Source organism: Gopherus evgoodei, chromosome 3 (genome assembly GCF_007399415.2).
Source record: "Gopherus evgoodei ecotype Sinaloan lineage chromosome 3, rGopEvg1_v1.p, whole genome shotgun sequence".
Taxonomy (NCBI): Eukaryota; Metazoa; Chordata; order Testudines; family Testudinidae; genus Gopherus; species Gopherus evgoodei.
In genome coordinates this window covers 53,218,636-53,237,728 of record NC_044324.1, presented here as the reverse complement: position 1 = coordinate 53,237,728, position 19,093 = coordinate 53,218,636, and the positions used below count along the sequence as shown (strand labels likewise).

At 42.5% G+C, this 19,093-nt stretch overlaps 1 protein-coding gene across 2 annotated transcripts in view; it reads left to right on the top strand.

Moving 5' to 3' along the window:
* The first annotated feature begins 1,888 nt into the window (after nucleotides 1-1,888).
* The window catches only part of CSMD1 (CUB and Sushi multiple domains 1), a 2,060,432-nt gene continuing 2,043,227 nt past the window's right edge, over nucleotides 1,889-19,093 (top strand). For both annotated transcript variants that reach the window (XM_030555566.1, XM_030555565.1), the window contains exon 1: nucleotides 1,889-2,303. In XM_030555566.1, coding sequence (XP_030411426.1) covers nucleotides 2,237-2,303 — 67 coding nt within the window. In that variant the 5' untranslated portion in view covers nucleotides 1,889-2,236. The remainder of the gene's footprint in view (nucleotides 2,304-19,093) is intronic.

Sequence of the window (19,093 nt, the reverse complement as noted above, 5' to 3'; positions counted from 1 at the left end):
CAGAACTAGTGAGGTTTAGGAACCAGCAATCCCAATTTTAAGCTTGGCGAACATTTCTACAGCTCACACACTGACTTCAGAATTTGGCACAGTTCATCACAATGAGTGATCTGCACGACAAATACGATGGTGGGCAGCTGAATTGCATGTCAGCAGTGAAGTGCATCAGCAGAGGAAATCTGTGTGGGGAAGTTCTCACTGTGCCTGCCCACATGCTGCCTGATTCTAGCTACTTTTAGAATCTTCTTATTGTCATGAATACAAAAATTCATCTTAGAGGTGAGTTGTATATATCTTTATTATAAAGCGCTCAGTTCATCACATATGCAGTCATTTTTGGAGTAGAATTGAGAAATAAACATCGAAAAAATGAAGCAATCACAAGAAATACTCACCACGAGATGGCAGTAATGTCACGTCTTTTTCTGCAGATTTTCATTGCCCTGAGATTTTTTGGGTGAGAAACGCAACAACATCAATACATAAATACAAGCTTATTACAGCCTCCCCCGTTCAATACCCATTCGCCACCTTACCGCAACTTACAATGAGAAAACAACGTTGCATATTTTACCAAGAAAGAAAACTCATCATAAGTGAATAATTACAACCTTGAAACTACCTCTCTCCACGTGTGTCGTTTCTTTCCTATGATCCTTTGTAATATTTTAATTACTGATATAGGTAACATCAAGTATTAATTATGTAGTTATGCATAGTGTGTAGTAGTAGTGGCTATAGAGTTTTAATTCCTATTGGATCTAAACCAAGACTTGGGGCTCTCTTATTTTTAAAGATATTTTCTTAATTGTAAAAAGAGACTAGGTGCAAAGGTGGAGTGAGGGATGGGGGGAAGCACACATATATATCCTAACCCTGGTAACACTACAACATATAATATGCTAAAGTTTTATTTTCATCAGCCTCTCCGAACAGTCTCCTTTTGTGTTAAGGTCATGTCTAGGAGAAGCCCTTTCTGAATACTAGCTGAAACGTCTGGATTTTAGAAACGTTTTTTAATGGCAGAAATCCTTCTTGGAGACACGAGTCATTAGGAATAGGAGTGCAAAGACAGGGCACCGTTTCTCAAGGAGACTTCGGCTCTTTTAGTCCCCCTAAGAAGGTCAATTTGTTCTGATTGAAGAATTTGGTATAAACTATTGGAGCACGTAACAGGTCAGAAATTCTTCCTTTTCCAAAACTAGCTTGGGTTTAGAGCTACCAGGGATTTCCTCCTCCTCCTTCCCTCGCCTCTCCCCACCCCCCAGCTCTGGAAACTCTACATAGCCATTACAAATCGCGGAGGCGCCCTAGCGAGGGAGCGTGGAAGAGGCACCTGAGAAGATTGATCTAAGAGCAGGACCTCATCCAAATAGGGTGGTTCATTTCGTAACCGTGTTGTGCAACACAGGGCATTGTTCGCCCTTCTCTTGGCATCTGTGCGAGCTAATTGCGTGCAGTGAAGGCCAGGGGCACTCTTATAGCAAGTGGGAGCCAAGAGGGTGTAGGAAAGAAGCCTTTGCCTTCATGGGACTCTTCAAGTGTAGCTCAAGTTGCTTCGCCTTGCTGTCCCCTCTGCATGTGAGTGCCTGAGACAGAGTGACCCCGATGCTATGGCAAAGGCGCCTGGTTCTTGAGCGGGGAGGGTGCCCGGCGACTGTGGGTGCCTGCACGTTGCAGCCAGGAGGCTGCCCACTTGGGTTGGTGTGTGCTGGCTGTGCAGCTCCAGCCAGTCTCCTTCCCCTCTCTGTGGGAAGTGATGGTTGAGTCCAGCAGCAGTAGCAGCAGCTCCTTGTGTCGCTAGCAGCCCGTCTGCTGCGCTCTCGATCCCTCCCTCTCTCCTCCTCCTCCCCCTTCTCGCACTCGCTGGATCGCTCTCTGCCTGCTGCCTCTTCTCTCTTGCCTCCCTGCCTCTCTCGATGCCTCTCTGTCTGGGTCTCTGCTTGTTTTTCCTCCCCCTTGGACCGGCCAGCCCACAACCAGGCTCTAGGCATCCCAGCCCTGCAGTGGCTCGGGACCTGATGCTATGAGAAGAGCGAAGCGAGCCGAGCTACCAGTCCTGCAGGAGGCGTCGGATGCTGCGCTGCTTTCGGGACCTGGATCTTTCCCCTCTTCCTCTCTTTGCCGTTTGGTGATTATTTGGCACTGTCCTTAGTCCCACTGCTCCTCGGAGGAGACGGTCACAGCCGAGAAGAGCCGCCGGGGCTGTGTGTGGGTGTGTGGAATAACTGCAGACATGACTGCGTGGAGGAAATTCAAGTCTCTGCTGTTTTTCTGCGCGGGGCTCCTCACTGCAGCTCAGGGTAAGATTTGGGTTTCTAGCAATCGGGGTCTGTATTTGTGCTCAGGAAGGCGCTCATTGGGGATCGGGGCGATTATTTCATGCCAACTCTCCGCGCCCCACCGGCGAGTTCCCCATCACGGATTTCTGTTCAACGCAATTACAGGCATTCAGCTTCCCAAGCCATTCCCACCTTTCCCTTATCCTCCCTCTCCCATGTGGACTTCTCCGGGCTTTGAGTTCAGAGCCAGCCCGATGGCTCTTGACAAGCGCTGGGGGGACAGCGGCGAGCAGGAGCCGGACCCCACTGCTCTCTGCCCGCTGTGGTGCTCGGAGCGGTGCTGTGCGCGTAGGATGCGGAGGGGAGTTTGCGAACAGTTCGCCGCTGCACACGGCTGTGCGGTACTTCCCCGCGTGCTGCGGACAGCACCTGGGCGGGCTAGTTTGTCTCTCCCCTCCCTTCCCTGGATTTAAATACACCTCCCCACTCCTGACACCGCGATCCGGCTCCCTGCTCCCGCGGCCGGGCGAGCGGGTGGCTGGGGGGAGTTGCCCCCACTTCCCCTATGGTCGGACATCGTCTCTTGTAACTTCCCAGGAGTAGCCTAGCTGGGGAAGTTAGCGGAAAGAAGGAGAGCTGGGTCCGGCTTCTCTATAGACCTCCTGTCCTCTCCTCTCCTCTCCCCCGCGGGGATGACGGGAGCTCCGTGCTATCCTGCGCTCCCCAGCCCGGCAGCTTGGCTTGCGCCTGGGAAGGAGTTGGGGGGAGGGGAAGGGGCAGCAGAACGAGGTTTCACGACTTCAGGGCTGGCCTCAGCCCCAACACCTGCCTCATGCCTGGAGACAACTACTTCCCCATTCATTATTGGCTTCGCCTCTCCTTAGCCGGGTCCTTTTAAGTGCTGCGCTGGGGGGGGGGAGGCGATGCTCACCTCACAGCAAGGCACCTGTTCCTGTTTCCTAGTCCACCTGCTCGGAGCTGTTTTCTCTATATGCAGCGTGTCCTGGGGGGGGGGGTCGGTTTATTTTGTCATCTGCACAGCGCGTGGGAGCAGGATCCCTTCCTCCTCCCAAATTTTCAAAATGTTTCTTAAAAATAAATAGTTGATTCCGTCTTATTTTCCTCCTGTATTCTGCCTCGGTCTGCTGCTCCCCAGTTGTTGTGTTTTTTTTGGGGGGGGGAGGCGGTGACTGAAAATAAGGAGAGAAAGAAAGCGAAACGCCAGACTCCAAACTGAGGAGGAGTTTTAGCTCCTCGTTCCCTGTCATGCCCTCTCCTTTGGGCCCCTAGGGCTGGGGGTCACGTCTGCACGGGGCGGCACTGCAAAGTGCCCTTTGATTTTCGCATGTCCCCGGGGTAGCTTTGCCCCGCAGACAGCGGTTCTGAGAGGGGTGCGGGGCAGTAGGTGTAGATCTAGTTCTGATCCACTTTCAGCTGGGCAAAGGAACCGACGGAGCAGCAATAAGACACGTCTGGTCCCGAACCCCCCGAGGACTCTGCCTCAGCCCAAATGCTGGGGCTGCCCCGGCTGACAGGGCAACATCGGGTCACTAGGCTATCCCCGATCTCCTTTTGCTGGTTGGGAATAGAGAGCGGAGAAGCACGAACATCGGATTGATTTGGTGGTGGTGCTGAAAGGGCAGCTCCTTGAATGGGAGTTGTCCTTGGTGCAATACATGGTGCACTCCAGTCCCAGTAAAGCAAAAAATCTGTTATGTATAATCACCTATCCAGACGTCCCACTCCCCCAGCCCCCACCTACCTATCCCCCTTCTGCCGGCTGATCCTTTCCCCCTGGCTGGCAGGGGCTAATTGCCTTCCCGCCTTTCGGTTCCTGATCCTCCTCCAGTTAACCCACGTTTTGCACTGCCCTGCGGCTGTTTAATAACCCCCCACACTTCAACCCTGGCACTTCAACCCCTGCCTCTGGATTGGGTTGGTTTGGGGGATAATGACATGAGGCCGGATCCGCTGGCACGTCGCGCTGGGGCTAGGAGGCGGGGGTGATAACTGCTGCCTGGGTCCAGCAGCGCCGCCAGCTGCAGAAGATCGGGGTCGGGGACAGAGATAGGCTAGGTCAGGAACTGACAAGCAATGGCAATTCCCAGTTCTGTCCCTGCCCCAGCCCAGCCCACCGCACCGGAGCAAGGCTAATAATCTGTCCCCTGGCCGGGCCTCGGGGGTGGAATGAGGCGAATTGCAATCAATGGTACTATTGTCTCGGCTCTCTTGGAGGACTTAGACTCTCTCCCCATTTATAACATACACTGTAGCTGGTTCTGGCGTTTGACATTTAAGCGTTTCTTTGCACGGCTGACAACACGTATGAAAAGCTGGAGGCCGGATCTTGGTTATCCAGCGCCGATCCGACGTGGTTTGGTTACGTACAAAGAGCTTGGCCAGGCATATTTGGGCACTACCTCTGATGCTGGGCTGCAGAATATAATTATACCTGATTTAATATGGAGCAGGAACGCACCCACTTAAAGGCTGCAACCTGACTTAATATTGAAGCCAAAGAACAGGTAGAAGAGGAAACAGCAGGGATATTTGACATAATTCTTTCCTATTAAGGTCCCTAGGCAGTTTCGCACAGGTATCTATATTTAGTAAAAGATAAACCTAGGGCTGGAATTAGATTTGCAGAGTAAAAAGGGCGAGAGAATTCATTGCTTAGTAATATGAACAGCCTTTGCTTCCAGAAGCCCATAAAATGTTAATGAATAGTTCCCAGGAACTCTTTATTTTAGCTGTCCAATGGCAGTGAATTAATTTGCTGTTCATTGTAATAGGGATTCTCTGGGGTTTGATATGTAAAGCTCCAACGTGCTGCATTTTTCTGTAGGTGTTGCCTTGCACGTCGTTTTCCCTTTATCCAGCTGTAAATGAAAGCTCTTCTACCTTATGCATTGCTCTATAACTGTATTGTTATGAAATGAAATTCAGACCCTCTGCTGCTGTACAATTGGCTACAACTTTTCAAAGGTAAAAAGCAAGGAATGACTGTAAAGAAATGTGTACATTTCCCCTTAATGTAGTAAGTAGACTTAGAGGCATTGCTATGACTTCTATTCAGCTGCTACCATTATGTTGTACTGATCGATGTGAGTATTTTGCAAAAGAGGTAGAGTTGTTCTCCTTTTGTATGCTATAGAGAGACAGACGTGGAGTTATTTAAAAATATCACTTCTTCAGAAACTACCAGAGAAAAGAATGCTTCACAAGGCAAACAACAGCAGTACTCAGCTCTGTAGGGGAAGGTGGCTTGTTTATCATATGATTTGTTCATTTAGATAGGCTGCATCTCAGCCAAAAACTTCAAGGAGTCTGTTAGTTTCTTTGAATCTTGCAAAAACACAGTAGCATTGCCCTCTCTCTCTCTCCCTCTCTCTCTTTAAAAAAAGGTGAGAAACATCTACTAATAGGAAAGTAAAGCAGAAGATTTAAATTACTGTGAGATTAAAATTTCTTCAGGCTATAATAAAATAATCTCTCTACTGGTGGAATCTTTATCCTTTGCGTCTCTAGCAACTTTTATAGAAGACAACATAGGGGAATGCATGGATGAAATGTTTTATTTTGGGTACAATACATGTTTTCAAATCAGTTACTGTCCTTTTTCAGATCACTTTGGCAATGAAAGAGAAAGTAAGACATTTAATTGTCTCAAACAGAATTTTCATGAACAAGTTTTATTTTATATTACAACCTCGGAAGTATAATTCATGTTAATCAAAAAGAGAGAAGGAAAGAGATTTCTGTGTTTAAATCATATCCAGTCTGGGAAAGCACTCACACATCTACAGTTTAAAGATCTTGTTTAAAAAAACAACAACCCTGCATTTTATGTATTCTCTGCTTGCTGTGGTCACTTTGTCAAATAATTAGTATGACTACAGCACCTATAAGTTTCCACTACATTTAAGGCTTGCTCAGTATGTTGAGTTGAAAGCATTTCTCTCTTAAAGTCATGTATTTTCTCTGTCTGCAGAGCAATGTTTCTCAAACTGTGAAAATGGTGTCCCTAGAGAGGCTTCTATCTCCTCCAGAGGAAGCTCAAACAAGCAAGGAGAAAATGAGTTAAAGAGGGTTATTTTTTTTTTAATTTTTGCACTTAGGACCAGAGCCAAGTATTGGATGTTCAGAAGTGAGTGATAAGTACTCAATGGACAATCCCAATTCTGCTCAGTCTGAAGTGGAAATGGCCTAACAAGAAACAAAAATGAGCAGACAGTTCTGTCCCCAGGATTAAGATATGCTGTCCGAATGTATCAGTGTGTTCACTTTTAATAAATTATCTCATTTTAAAAATGTACCTTTACATTAGGAAAGACCCATGTTTCTGGTTTTACACTAAAGTAAAAATATTAGGTAAAGTCTGAAAAAACTACACTGTAGAAATTATATGAGTTAATCGGAGAACCCAAGAACACGGCCACCTTCTGGTTTTAACCCTCCTATTAAAGATAGTCCAAAAGAAGATACAGTAGTGTGCTAATATAAGACCCTGATGATAGTATACAAGAGCCCAGTTGTGTAAGGTGTACAATGACTTCAGGGCTCACTAAAATCAAAATGAGTGTTGAGGGCATACGGCACCCTCTGAGCTAGACTGTAAGCACAGGAAATATTCTCTGGGCTAGTTTCAGTTGCTTACTTTTGCACCTAGATATTTATGCCCTTTCACACATATGTATGATTTAGGCTAAAGGTTGAGAGTACTGTGTGGGGCTTTTTGTTTGTTTTGCTTTTCTGCTAAGTGTTCCTCCTATACAAATTTGGGGCCTGATTCTTGATCTCATTTGTACTGGCTGTACAGCAGCGTAATGACGTATTTATTTAGTCTGGGATTTTCAAAGAAGCTTAAGGAAGTTAGGGTCCAGATACCTTTGAAATTGAAACTTTGATCCCACTGAATACAAGTGTGTAAATCTCAAGGAACAGAAACCAACACATTAACGGTTTGCTGTACTGAGGGTCCTATCTGGGAAGTGACTGAGAACCCTTACTGACTATTAATTTGAAAACGTACAAGTTCAGTCTTTTGTACACCATCATTTGACTTTCACATTAATACCTTATTTCAGAGTAATCCACTGCTTAAGGTGTGGTGCTGTAAATTCAAATCTTACTGTGAGTTCAAAGCCATGAAGTAACTGGGATCTTTACATCTGTGGTCCCTGAGGCCCAGTCTCCGCTTAAAAACTAGGTTGGTAGGGGTGTGATTTGTTTTGCCGACATGATTATGCCAGTAAAAGTCCTAGTGTAGATGCAGTTATATCAGTATATCTTATTTTGATTGGCTGAATCAGAGTAAGCTATAAGCATTTTTATGACATAATTGTGTCAATACAAAGAGGCATTTGCCACTTTAATTATGCTAACATCTTTAAAGCAGCAACACTTTTAAGTTTAGACAAGGCCTGTAGTGTAGTTGAGTGGCATTACTATAAAGGTATCCTAGTGTAATTGCAATAAGATTATGGCCCTTCTGGAATCACGTCAACATGGCTGCAAAATTAAGATTATAATGTTATGCTGTTCCTCCCTCATTTCTGCAATGATGTATGGATGTATGAATTGCTTATTTTACTAAGATACTTTACATTTCTACATCAGCTGCAATTTCCTTTCCAATGGTTCTCAAACTTTTTTTTTCACAGACCCACTTGAAAATTGCTGAGGGTCTTGGCGAACCACTTAATGAGCTTTCCAAATGTTGTTTGTACCATTAGCTAACTATTGTCAAGCGCTTTGGATAAAAGCTCTATATAATAATAATAATAATAATAATAATAATAATAATAATAATAATAATAATAATAATAATAATATAATAATTAAGGTTTTTTGCTACACAAATAAAAGCACACAACTCATATTTTAATATCAATAGTCCTTACCTTTCTAATGTGATGGATGTGCGCTCTCTCCCTCATCACAACAGCGCCCAAGGGAAAGAGGGTAGTCTCTCCCCTGCCACAGTAGCCACAGAGCTGAGGCTGGGAAGGAAGGCTGTCTTTCCCTGGCAGAGATAGCCCTGGAGCTGAGGAAAGTCACGGCTTTCTCTGGCTGCCGCAGCCCTGCACATCCCAAATTCCTCCCCCTACTGGTCCCTCCCACCTACCCCTCTCTCCCAAGGCCATCACCTCACCTTACATGTGCATCTTCTCCAGGGTCCAGGCACCTAATTAGTGGAGCCATGCCTGCACAGCTCCACTAATTAGGTGGGTGGCCTTCATTCTCTCATGTGGGGCTGCCCAGGCACGCACCTTGGATGGAACTATCCACAGACCACCTGAAGGGAGCTCTTGGAACACTGGAGGTCCACAGACCACAGTTTGAGAACCTCTGCTTTACACCATTTTGATCAACCAGTAACTTTTGAACTAGGGACAAATACCCTTAGTGCCTCAGGAAATCTGTGAGATCTTGCCTTGTCCTCATATATCTTTATTCTAGCTGGATGAAAGATTTCAGTAAACCACACAACATTTCTTCCATATTTAAGAAAATCCACATTAGCTTGGTTATAAACATTAATTAATGCTTAAACAAACTACTTGGATTAGTGCCAGTGTTATGCTGATATACAAAGGCAATATTTATCAGTTGTCTACATTTAGGAATTTAATTGTAAAAGAAGAAATACACATGCATAGAGACCTCACAAGAGAAATACTACATTGTATTGTCATTAAAGAGTCATACCATTCTTCAGAGCATACATATTTTTCTCCATCTCCATTTCTGCATCGTATGCAGTTGAAAAACTAAACCACAATAGTTTCTCATCATTTTTAACTGGAGGGGCCATTCGGTTAAAAAGTACGGCAAGATTTAATTAGTCTCATATTTCTGATGATTAACCAGATGCCTCTTGATTAATCAGAGAATTGTCAATAGTTCACTTTCAGTGAAAGATAAGCAAAAACAAACAAACAACCCTCCCCTCAATGATTTCTTGCAATTTTAGTAATGCTCTAATTTCAGGTATAAAAATTAATTGCAATTTGTTACAGTTTTGCAGTTATTAAATTATACATTTTAATTACCGATTAGCTATGTAATAGCTATTTCCATCTTTATATAACTTAACATTCAGAGACATTTTTAATAAAGCAAAATAACTTATTATAATTTTGAGGGCCCAAAACAGCTGTAATTGATGTTAATAGGAGTTTTTCTGTTGATTTCAACAGTAGCTGGATGGGGCCCTTGGTGAATGATTAGTTCTCTGATTAATGCTGAGAAAAGATTGTGATTTTGTGATGCAACACCCTTTTTCTCAGGTGAACTTTCAGTCACTGGGGCCCTCTGTCAGTGTTTACACTGGCGTAAAACAGCATGAACTTGCAGTGAATCTGGGTCATTGATCTTGGCAGCATTAAGAGGCTCATATATTTATGAAGGTAATCTGTTCTTGAACAATTTATCCAATATACAAAACAGATATAGAATTTTACTCAACTTTTAGTTTGCTGCTTCTCCCCTCCCCTCTTTAAGAAAATATTGTGGACAACGTGCAGAAAATACTACCATCATTTTAGTCGTGAAATGTTTTATGTCTCTTCTACAGTATCCCAGGGATACTGAAATACAGGATCATGCCCCACAATCATGTCTCTTTTGTATAGTGGTATTCTGGAAAAAAATTGTTTGCTAAATTGCAGCTCATACAGTGTTGAACATGATGAATAATACTTTGCAAAGCCCACAGCCTTTGTTTTGCAAACAGTTACATAAAACATTGTCACCATTTTAAAATGGAATTTTGCAGCCCTTGCCTTTACTTTATTTGTAATTTCAAAGTAAGATTTTTTTACTGAAAAGTTGCAAAATGCAAGCTTTTGCATATTTTTCTATGAAAGTCATCTTTGTTTTTTTATTATAGAGTAGGCTGATAGCGACACCTCTAGTTAGATTGCCTAATTTAAAAAAAAAAAAAAGCTTAAACACCTTAATTGTTGCATTTGGCAGAGAGTGTCCTGGGGCCAGAGATGTGCCTTTTCTTTTTTCCATGAGCTTCTGATCAAATATAAAAGTGATGTAAAAGTTTGAAAATAATCATTTCCCTCCTTTCATGTGTGTTGTCAGCATCATTTTGGCAGCAAACCAAAATAATAATGGAACATAAAATTTGAATCTAGGGCCTGGTTTACCAAAGCTGTGGCAGCGCACATTGTATTGGGAACCCCAGAAGCAGACCAAATCTCCAGGAGCTGGGAAAAGGAGCTGGGCCAGGCTCCACACAACCATCACAAACACAACATATGGCTCCAGTGGCCCATTCCCACTACTTGCGGCACGAGATTGGAAAGGAGCTCCCCAGCTCCCATGCTGAGAGAGAGAAAGAGAGCTGACACTGGCAATCTTAACTGACATTTTCCTGCTTGACTTTACAATCTAAATAAGATTTAGATTTATCATATTGGGGTTTTTTTAATGTAATTATTGGCATTTTGTATGTAGTTGCAATGAGATTATAGTGCTCCAAGGAACCACATAAAATCAGGGCACTGTATTTCTAGGCACTGTAGAAACATATATGCACACATGGTTCCTAAAAGAGAACAAAACAAGTTACTGTAACAAAGAATAAGAAAAGAAGAGTGAACAAAATGGTGAGGGTAAGAATGCTTAAGAAGGGGAAACAGAAAGTATCGTTCTGATCTTTCTTATAATATAATACAGGAGTTGAGTCAGACTAAGCATTTGGAGACAATGGTACTGTACAATTCACTTTGAGAACTCTAGTACCATCGAGTAGCTGCTGATGTTACAGTATATTTGAAGACATATCTCTTGTGAAATGAAATTGATTTTCTTTATGTAAGCACATTAATATCTAGAGTATTCACCTTGACTCATTGTTTGCAGTGGCTCTAATGGGAAGAATGTGATGCTAGTAGGTTTTAGGAAAGCAAAGGTGAGAACAAAAAAGTATATAGATGAGTGACCTTTGTTCAGCTAGGCCTCTCTTGCTTACCTATGAACCTATTTAAAAGGTGCTATAAAACAAGCATAAATGCTGCAATCTTGTTAAGTCTTTTGCAGATCCACAAGATTGTTAATTTGAAAAGAATCTCCCAGCCTGTGGTTGAAATCCTTGCCTCTATTCACAGCTAGCCAAATTTGGCTTTGATGTTGGTACTGTGCTTTATAGTTTAAGTTTCCTAAAGGATGGATCCTGAGTAGTTGGAACCTAATCCAAAGCCCAGGGAACTCAATGGCCATTATTGCTTCCTCGATCCATGAAGAAAACTCATATCAAAATGAGGACATAGTGGCAAGTCAAATATTGATGAATAGAGCCCTAACTCTTGTATAATATTAGTATTTGATATTATGCAGATAGCCACAGAAGCGTCATTTATATTGAAGATCCATTATATTTGAAATCTGTTGACCAGCCTGAAGTTATCCTCTCTGCTCCATTTCACTAGCATTTAATTTATTTGCTTTTGAGGAGAGATTAACCTTTAATTGCTTTCTTTAGTAACATTTAGTAAACAGACTGATCAAATGGAGATGATCTGTGCAAACAGCAAAGAAGGATTTCTACAACTCACGTTGCCATGACAATCTGGTTCTTTCTGTCAACTCTTGAGAGACTCTAGAGTCTTTTTTTAAAAGCCAGTGCATCAGATAATACTTTGGAATATGAGGTTTCCCTGGTTTTTATATTTTATAGTTTAAGACAGCTGAGCATCTAGCCCCTAATATTCTGTATGCACCTATAAACAGTAAAAAAAGAAATTTTTGGAAGCATGTTGCAATCCAATCAATGGAGTTATGTTGCTTTATACCAGCTGGGGATCCAGCCTTAGATGTTGTGTTATCAGGCTGTTAAGATTTCCTCTGTAACTATGTGATGATAATAAATAGTAATAATCAAAATAATAATAGGTACTGGAGAGTGGAGAGGCCAACTTACAATTGTCATTTTGATCTCCATGACAATATTTTATTTTGAAGCTTTACATTTTGAGGGAATTACACTACAGACAGGATTATAGAACAAAAAAGGATTAATCATTTTATTTCTTTTACAGCTCCAATTACAATATTAGTTCAATGAAATGTTACAGTAGGAAAGAAGAATAAAAGGCTGTGTTGCCTGAACATTTCAATTACTATATCTGAGGTACTTCTAACCAAACTAAACTGTCCCATTTGATCTATGCTCAGCAAAGTATTTACATTTTGACTCTTTTGAAATACATAAAAATAGCCTAAAGATACTTTAAAATAGTTTCTAAAGATATAAGTTGTTGGTTTAAAGAGGTATTTCTTAGATTACAGTTAGAAGCGAAAGGAATGTGGTATGAAAATAAGATGAAGTTCAGTGCTATTTCTACTGTGAAAATAGGTTTCTTTGTAATGAAGGAGCCCTGGAACAGATTTTTTTTTAAATGTTCCTGGAAGATGATGGTCAGACAGTTGGTGTAGTTTCTTTAGCACTTGGTAATGGATTTGAGATGACTAATATTACATTTTTAAAAGTATAGGAATTGTTTTGTCAAAGTGAATTCAGTTTTCAGTTTCTCAGGAATACCTATCTGATCAGTTCTATCTGCATATAGACACATAGTAGTTTGGATCAATAATAGCTAATCATTTTACTGTTATAAGTCTAAGTTTCTACTGCTGAAAACTGGAACTAATCCAGTATTTCAAGTAAGGATGTAGGGCCAGAATCTCCTCTCAGGAACTTTGGTGCAACCTCTTTGGAGTGGTACCAATTTAACGGACAGGAAAATGAATCATTTCAACTCCTCACAAACCCAGCTCTTCAAGTGTTGCTCAGACAACACTCTCCTTGGTTTCAGAGGGAGTGTTTGTTGAGTAAGGGCTGCAAGATCAGGCCCCAAGAGTTCAGAGACCTTCTCCCTCCTATCTCACCTTCTCATGCTCTTTAAAACTTGCACTTTACTAGTACTGCATCTCAGTGTCTGAAGAAGACCTGAAGAAGTTTGTCCAATAAATAATATTACCTCATCCACTTTGTCTCTTTTATTTAACAAAGAAACAGACTTGTGGATGGAATACATTTGTGATAACATTGAGACTCAAGTCATACCCATTCTGCCTGTAACACAAACCCTTTGTAACCAAGTATCTGATGGAAGGGTAAATCTGTTTACGGATTAACAGAACATGTGCATACTATAAGGCTTCTGCTGAGCAAATTGTAGTAAAGAAACAAGTTTTAGAGTAAAGTCCAATGCACTTGGAAGAGTGGTGGGAACACTCTTTATTACAAGATTCTAGCTTTATATGAGTCTTAATTTTTGCATTATTTTCAGAGTTGTCAAGTACCTGCAGGTCCCATTGACTTCAGTGGAACCTGCAGACGCTTGGCTCCCCAGAACCTCCTGTCATTTGTGCCTAATTTACATTTACTTTTGAATGGTAAAGAGAATGGATACAATACACAATATCCATTCACCTTTTGTTAAATGTGAGGTACCTTTAGCTAATTATTCTGTAAGATCCAAACCTCATACAGCTTCCAAGTATAAACCCATTATCTTTGCTTTATTTAAACACCAAAGCATCCCATTTCCCCCCATATATAAAGTCACATTGAAGAAAGAGATCTGAACATGACATACTCAGGAACAGAACAGCAATTACAGAGCAATAATTATAAAGCCGTGCAAATTGCAATTTGAAACTAAGCCAATTCACACTTCATGTAGATTGTATTGAATGCCTATTAAGTTGCTTTGTCCAGGCCCAGGACTAAGAGAAAGCAAACAACAAATACTCTATATTATTTCTTCTGCTGGAATTATGTCCTGTTTTCTCTATCTACCTGGTTCTGATGGGCAGGGATTATCTTTATTTTAGGTTGTATTTATTCCTCTGAGGAACAACCTATTGTAGGAGATGGCACAGTGCCTCACTGCCTTGAGGAAATACAAGAAGAGCTTCCCAACTCCTCTGCTTTAAGAGGTGCAGCAAGCACATGCCCCTCTGGCTAGACAGCTTTGCTGGCTGGTACGTGAAGCTAGTGGAGCTATGGCTTTGCTTACTCCCTGCCCACCCCTGCTCACAACTGACAACTTGCTTCTATGGGGACTGAGCAACTTTGTAGCAGCCCCTGCACTTGGGGGAGCAAAGAGATTGTAATTCTTACATGGGCCCCATGAGTTAGGGAGGTATCATATTCCCTCCACTGTGGAGCTGCATGAGGGCCGGACACAATTAAGCCATCTCTGCCTTGTTTAGCATTAGACACGTTTTCAGTGATTCAGAGAGACAGATACACTGTCCATTGAAACCAGTGGAAGGAATCCCCCTATTGATGTCAATGAGCATTGGATCAGGCCCTAAGCAAATAATAACAATAAACTATATTTTTTGGTGGTGTATATAATACAAAAATCTTTGTCACTCCTGGGCCATGTTCCTGACAGATGTAATTCCATGGTCTTAAGTGGAAAATTTCATAGACTTGATCAGTGTAACTCTAGAGTTGAATTTGTGTGAAAGTGAAAGCCTTGCCATGGAGTGCATGCACTTTCAGAGACAGTTCTGTAGAACAGAAGCATTATAAAGGACTTATTCACCCCTGGTCACATCTTTATGTTTACTGAGTGACACGGCACATATCTAGGTAATAGCTAAAGAAAAGCACAGTGCAGAAGGATCTATCCCATGGGAACAAAATCAATTAAAAAACTAATCACTCTTTGACACTGGAATGATAAAGCACTGCCCATGATGGAGAAATGGGCTATTGTAGTAACAGAAACTATGTCACCTGAAGTTTAGCATTCAGCTTGCAGGACAGCACAGACAAATGTAAAAACCTTTGGAAACCGTTCTTAGACTTTATCGGCTCACTCTCTGATCGCATTAGATAAAGAGATAAGCGATATAAAATGGAATACATCACTACATTGTGCACTGAGACATTCAGTCAGTTACTGCCTTTTTTTTTTTTAAACAGGAATCTTTTTCCCCGATTTTTTTTCTTTTCTATTCCATTAATTATAATAATTTGTCACTTACTATTATTTTAACAGGACCATAAGTATGGAGTGCTGTACAGGTAAATTCATATTTATTTTTGTGGAAGAGTAATGGCTAGAGCCCCAAATGAGAGTGGACCCCCATTATACTCAGTACTATGCAAAACACAGAGGAAGAAAAAGCTTATAATGTAACTGGACAAGACACATACAAATGGAGGGGAGGAAAACAGATGCACGGAGAGGTGAAGTATTTTTCCCCCCAAGTTCACATAGTAAGAACTGGGAAAAGAACCCAAATCTCCTTGCCTTGCCCCCAAATCAGTGCCCTATTCACAGTCATCCTTAAGGGCTGATGATCAGGATGATCATGCTGGATGCCATGTTCTAGTGGAACCAAATCAGGGTCGCCAGAGGATTCAGGGAGCCTGGGGTCTTCAGCAGCAGGGGGCCCCGCTGCGGGTCTTCGGTGCACTTCGGCAGCAGGTCCCAGAGCGGAAGGACCCCTCGCCACCGTATTACCACCGAAGACCCGGCATTTCGGCAGCAGGTCCAGCTTCAGCGGTAATTCGGCGGCGGCCAGGGCGGAAGGACCCCCTACCGCCGAAGACCCGGAGCAGAAAAAGCTCCAGGGGCCCAGGCCCCTCGAGAGATTTCTGGGGCCCCCGGAGTGAGTGAAGGACCCTGCTCCGGGGCCCAAAAAAACTCTCGTGGAGGCCCCTGCGGGGCCCAGGGCCTGGGACAAATTGCCCCACTTCTCCCCCCCCTCCCCGGGCAGCCCTGAACCAAATCAGGATGATGGGGAGACAAAGTGCCAAATCTAGGTTTGGGGGTTGTATATTCAACCTTTTGAGGCCACCAAAAACATTTTTCATCATGGATGACAAAAGACCTAGGGTCAGCCCTGACCTTATCCACTGCCACACACTGCCTCTCTGTTTGGCAGTACATTTACTTCAAATCATTTCACTGTGTCAGTACACTGGCTGAAATTCCCAGCTTGGCATTCCTTATCTGTTATTTCGGTTTTCTTTTCTAGGATTCGTTACTGCTATTTGTGTTCACTGAAAAAGCTTTAATAAAAATGATTAACACTATAACTTTCCTCCTAAACTGCTCCTTGCTGATCACTTACAGGCTACCGCCACCACAATCTCTTTGAACGCTAATGTACTGACCATAAACCACATATACAGAGCCTTTAAACTGCTTCTGTGCAGACAAAAATATCTGTTTTCCAGTACTCTTAAGTGTGAAGATTAAAAGTTTGAGAACCCTTGTGACACTGCAGTGCAGGTCCAAACGGGGGTGTAGGATACTGCCTGGGCACAGTGATGTATGGTAGGATGCTAAAATTCACCCCTGCACGGAGGGCCAGCACATAGTCTATGAACCATGTAAATCCCATTTAAGCTCTATTTTGATGGCTGAAATGATGCATAGGTCTTGTGCTGGCCTTCTGATGAGAGGTGAATTTCATCTGGGGAGAACCCTGGAGAACAGGCACAAGCTAATCTTCAAAATGAACTTTTATGTCCTTCTTCCTTTCCTTTTCCTGTCTCTTTAAAACTCTTTCCCTGGGTCTTATATTGCACTGTTTATTCACTGCATAATTTCTTTTCTTGCTCAAATAAAAGAGAAACATTTTTTGTTATGCTCCAGTGTGATTTGTTGATGCTCAGCTCCCAGCTGGACAAAAGCGCAGGGGATTACTACTGGGAGCTCTTGTGCACACTGCTGTGCGGAGGTTCAACACAAGAGCTAGGCACTTCTTGAACCCTATGTAGGGCAAAGGTGAGACTGACATGGTGCCCAGGTCTTCTGCTGTGCCTCTGCATCTGAGCGAATTCCACCCTGTGAGCACTTCTGCATTCAACAGAGAACACAGGATGGTTCAAACTCTTGCACTAAATCCTTTATTTCACAGGCACCTAAACAACTCCACTGTGGATGTTAGCAAGTTCCTAACAATACAAATGAAGTGTTCCCTAAGGCCTGTCATATAATTTACAACAATGATGATGCTGTAGTCAGTGTAGCTGATGGCACTTTTTAAAAATATGCATTTGATTACAAATGACCTTTTGGGACCATTCCATTATCTACTGTCTCGCTATCTAGTTCTCATTCTAGGCACACTGGTTGTGATAGTTTGCTTTTCTATGCGCAGTAACAATTTTACCTTGTAACCACTGGAATAACCACAATATGCTATTGTCTCTCCCATGAGGGTTTTTTGTTTTCTGAGGGGCAGCTGATAAAATACATGTACAGAGCTGGTTTCTGAAAACAGCTGAGTGCCTCATGCCAGGTGCTAAGTGATCTCCTCTCCCACTGAGTTGTGTTAGTAGGTGGCTGGTGGTATACACCACATTGCACAATGGGCCCAAATTGTGTACACAGTTTGAATGAAATTTGTGCCTGTACAGTGATGAGCACAAGGACTATATAGCACTCAAATCCCCCCATAATTGTGTTTTGAGGGATTAAGTGGGATGCAGTTAGTGCATCAACCTTGTGTGGTCCCTTTGCACAGAGGTGAATTTCACCATTCAGTAATACATTTCTAAAATAAATATAACACAGGCTGAATACATTCAATCATCTATAGTAGTAGCAAAGTTCCTTCATAAGCCTTTTAAAGATCGATGCACTCAGATATAACAGCACTGGGTGCCATATGATAACATAGGTAGACAGATAGATGGAAGAGACAGGATGTCATAGGACAACCATAGTTGTAGGGCAGAGAGATGAGGAGAAGATATTAGTTTTAAAGCTAATCCATTCCCTTTCAGTGATGTGGCAGCTCTGGCTCTCTCTACTAGCTCTCAGCCCACTTCCAAGGCCAGTTAAAGGCTTTTGTCTTAATCTTCAAAGCTATAAATGGTTTAAGCCCTAGTGATATCAAAGACCAAAGTTTGACCCAGAACAACCAAAACATTTGTACTCTTCTGGGACAACACAGATCACAAAGCCCAAGACAAAGCATGTGAGAGCTGGGGACTAAGTGTTGTTTTTGGCTACTGAACGAACTCCAGAGGAGGCTAGGTGAATCCAGACACTAACCATCTTTAGGAAGGACTGCAAAACCTTCCTCTGTGCAATGGCATTTCCACTATAAGAAGGACACAATACTGAAACTCCCTTCAACTCAAAAACCCTATCAACCCAAAAAACAAACCCAAAACGCAAACACCCAAGAGTAAACTAACGCAAGTTTAATTAAAAAAATTAAAAAAAAAATTACTCCAAACAGAGCTTTTCTCCGAACAGAGAGACGTGCAAGAAATTCCATGCACTCCACTTGGAACTTGGGTATTGCTATTGATTTTACATGGAAAATCCTGATAGTACAAGGATTGGGGACAGCCTAAAACACAGAGAGAGAAAGAGAGAGAGAACTGCTTCGATTGCTGCCTGGGAGTTTGCTCCTCATATGTGCATTTAGGTTTGACATAACATGGCTCCCTAACCCCCAAATCTCACTCCAGCTTTAGGGATGTCAAACTGCCCATTTGAACAGCAAATTCTTTGCAAATATAACTGACATGTGCAGGTAACACTAGCATCAGCCCGCAGAAACCAGAACCTCATGATCTTTAGTAGGATGACCAGATGTCCTGATTTTATAGGGACAGTCCCGATATTTGGGGCTTTTTCTCATATAAGCACCTATGACCCCCCACTCATCTTCTGTCCCAATTTTTCACACTTGTTTTCTGGTCACCCTAATTATGAGGGAGACCATAATGACTTCAAACAAAGCAGCCAAGTTTGCTCATTTTATTTCTTTTTAAAAGGAACCCAAGTTTTTCTTGATAGATT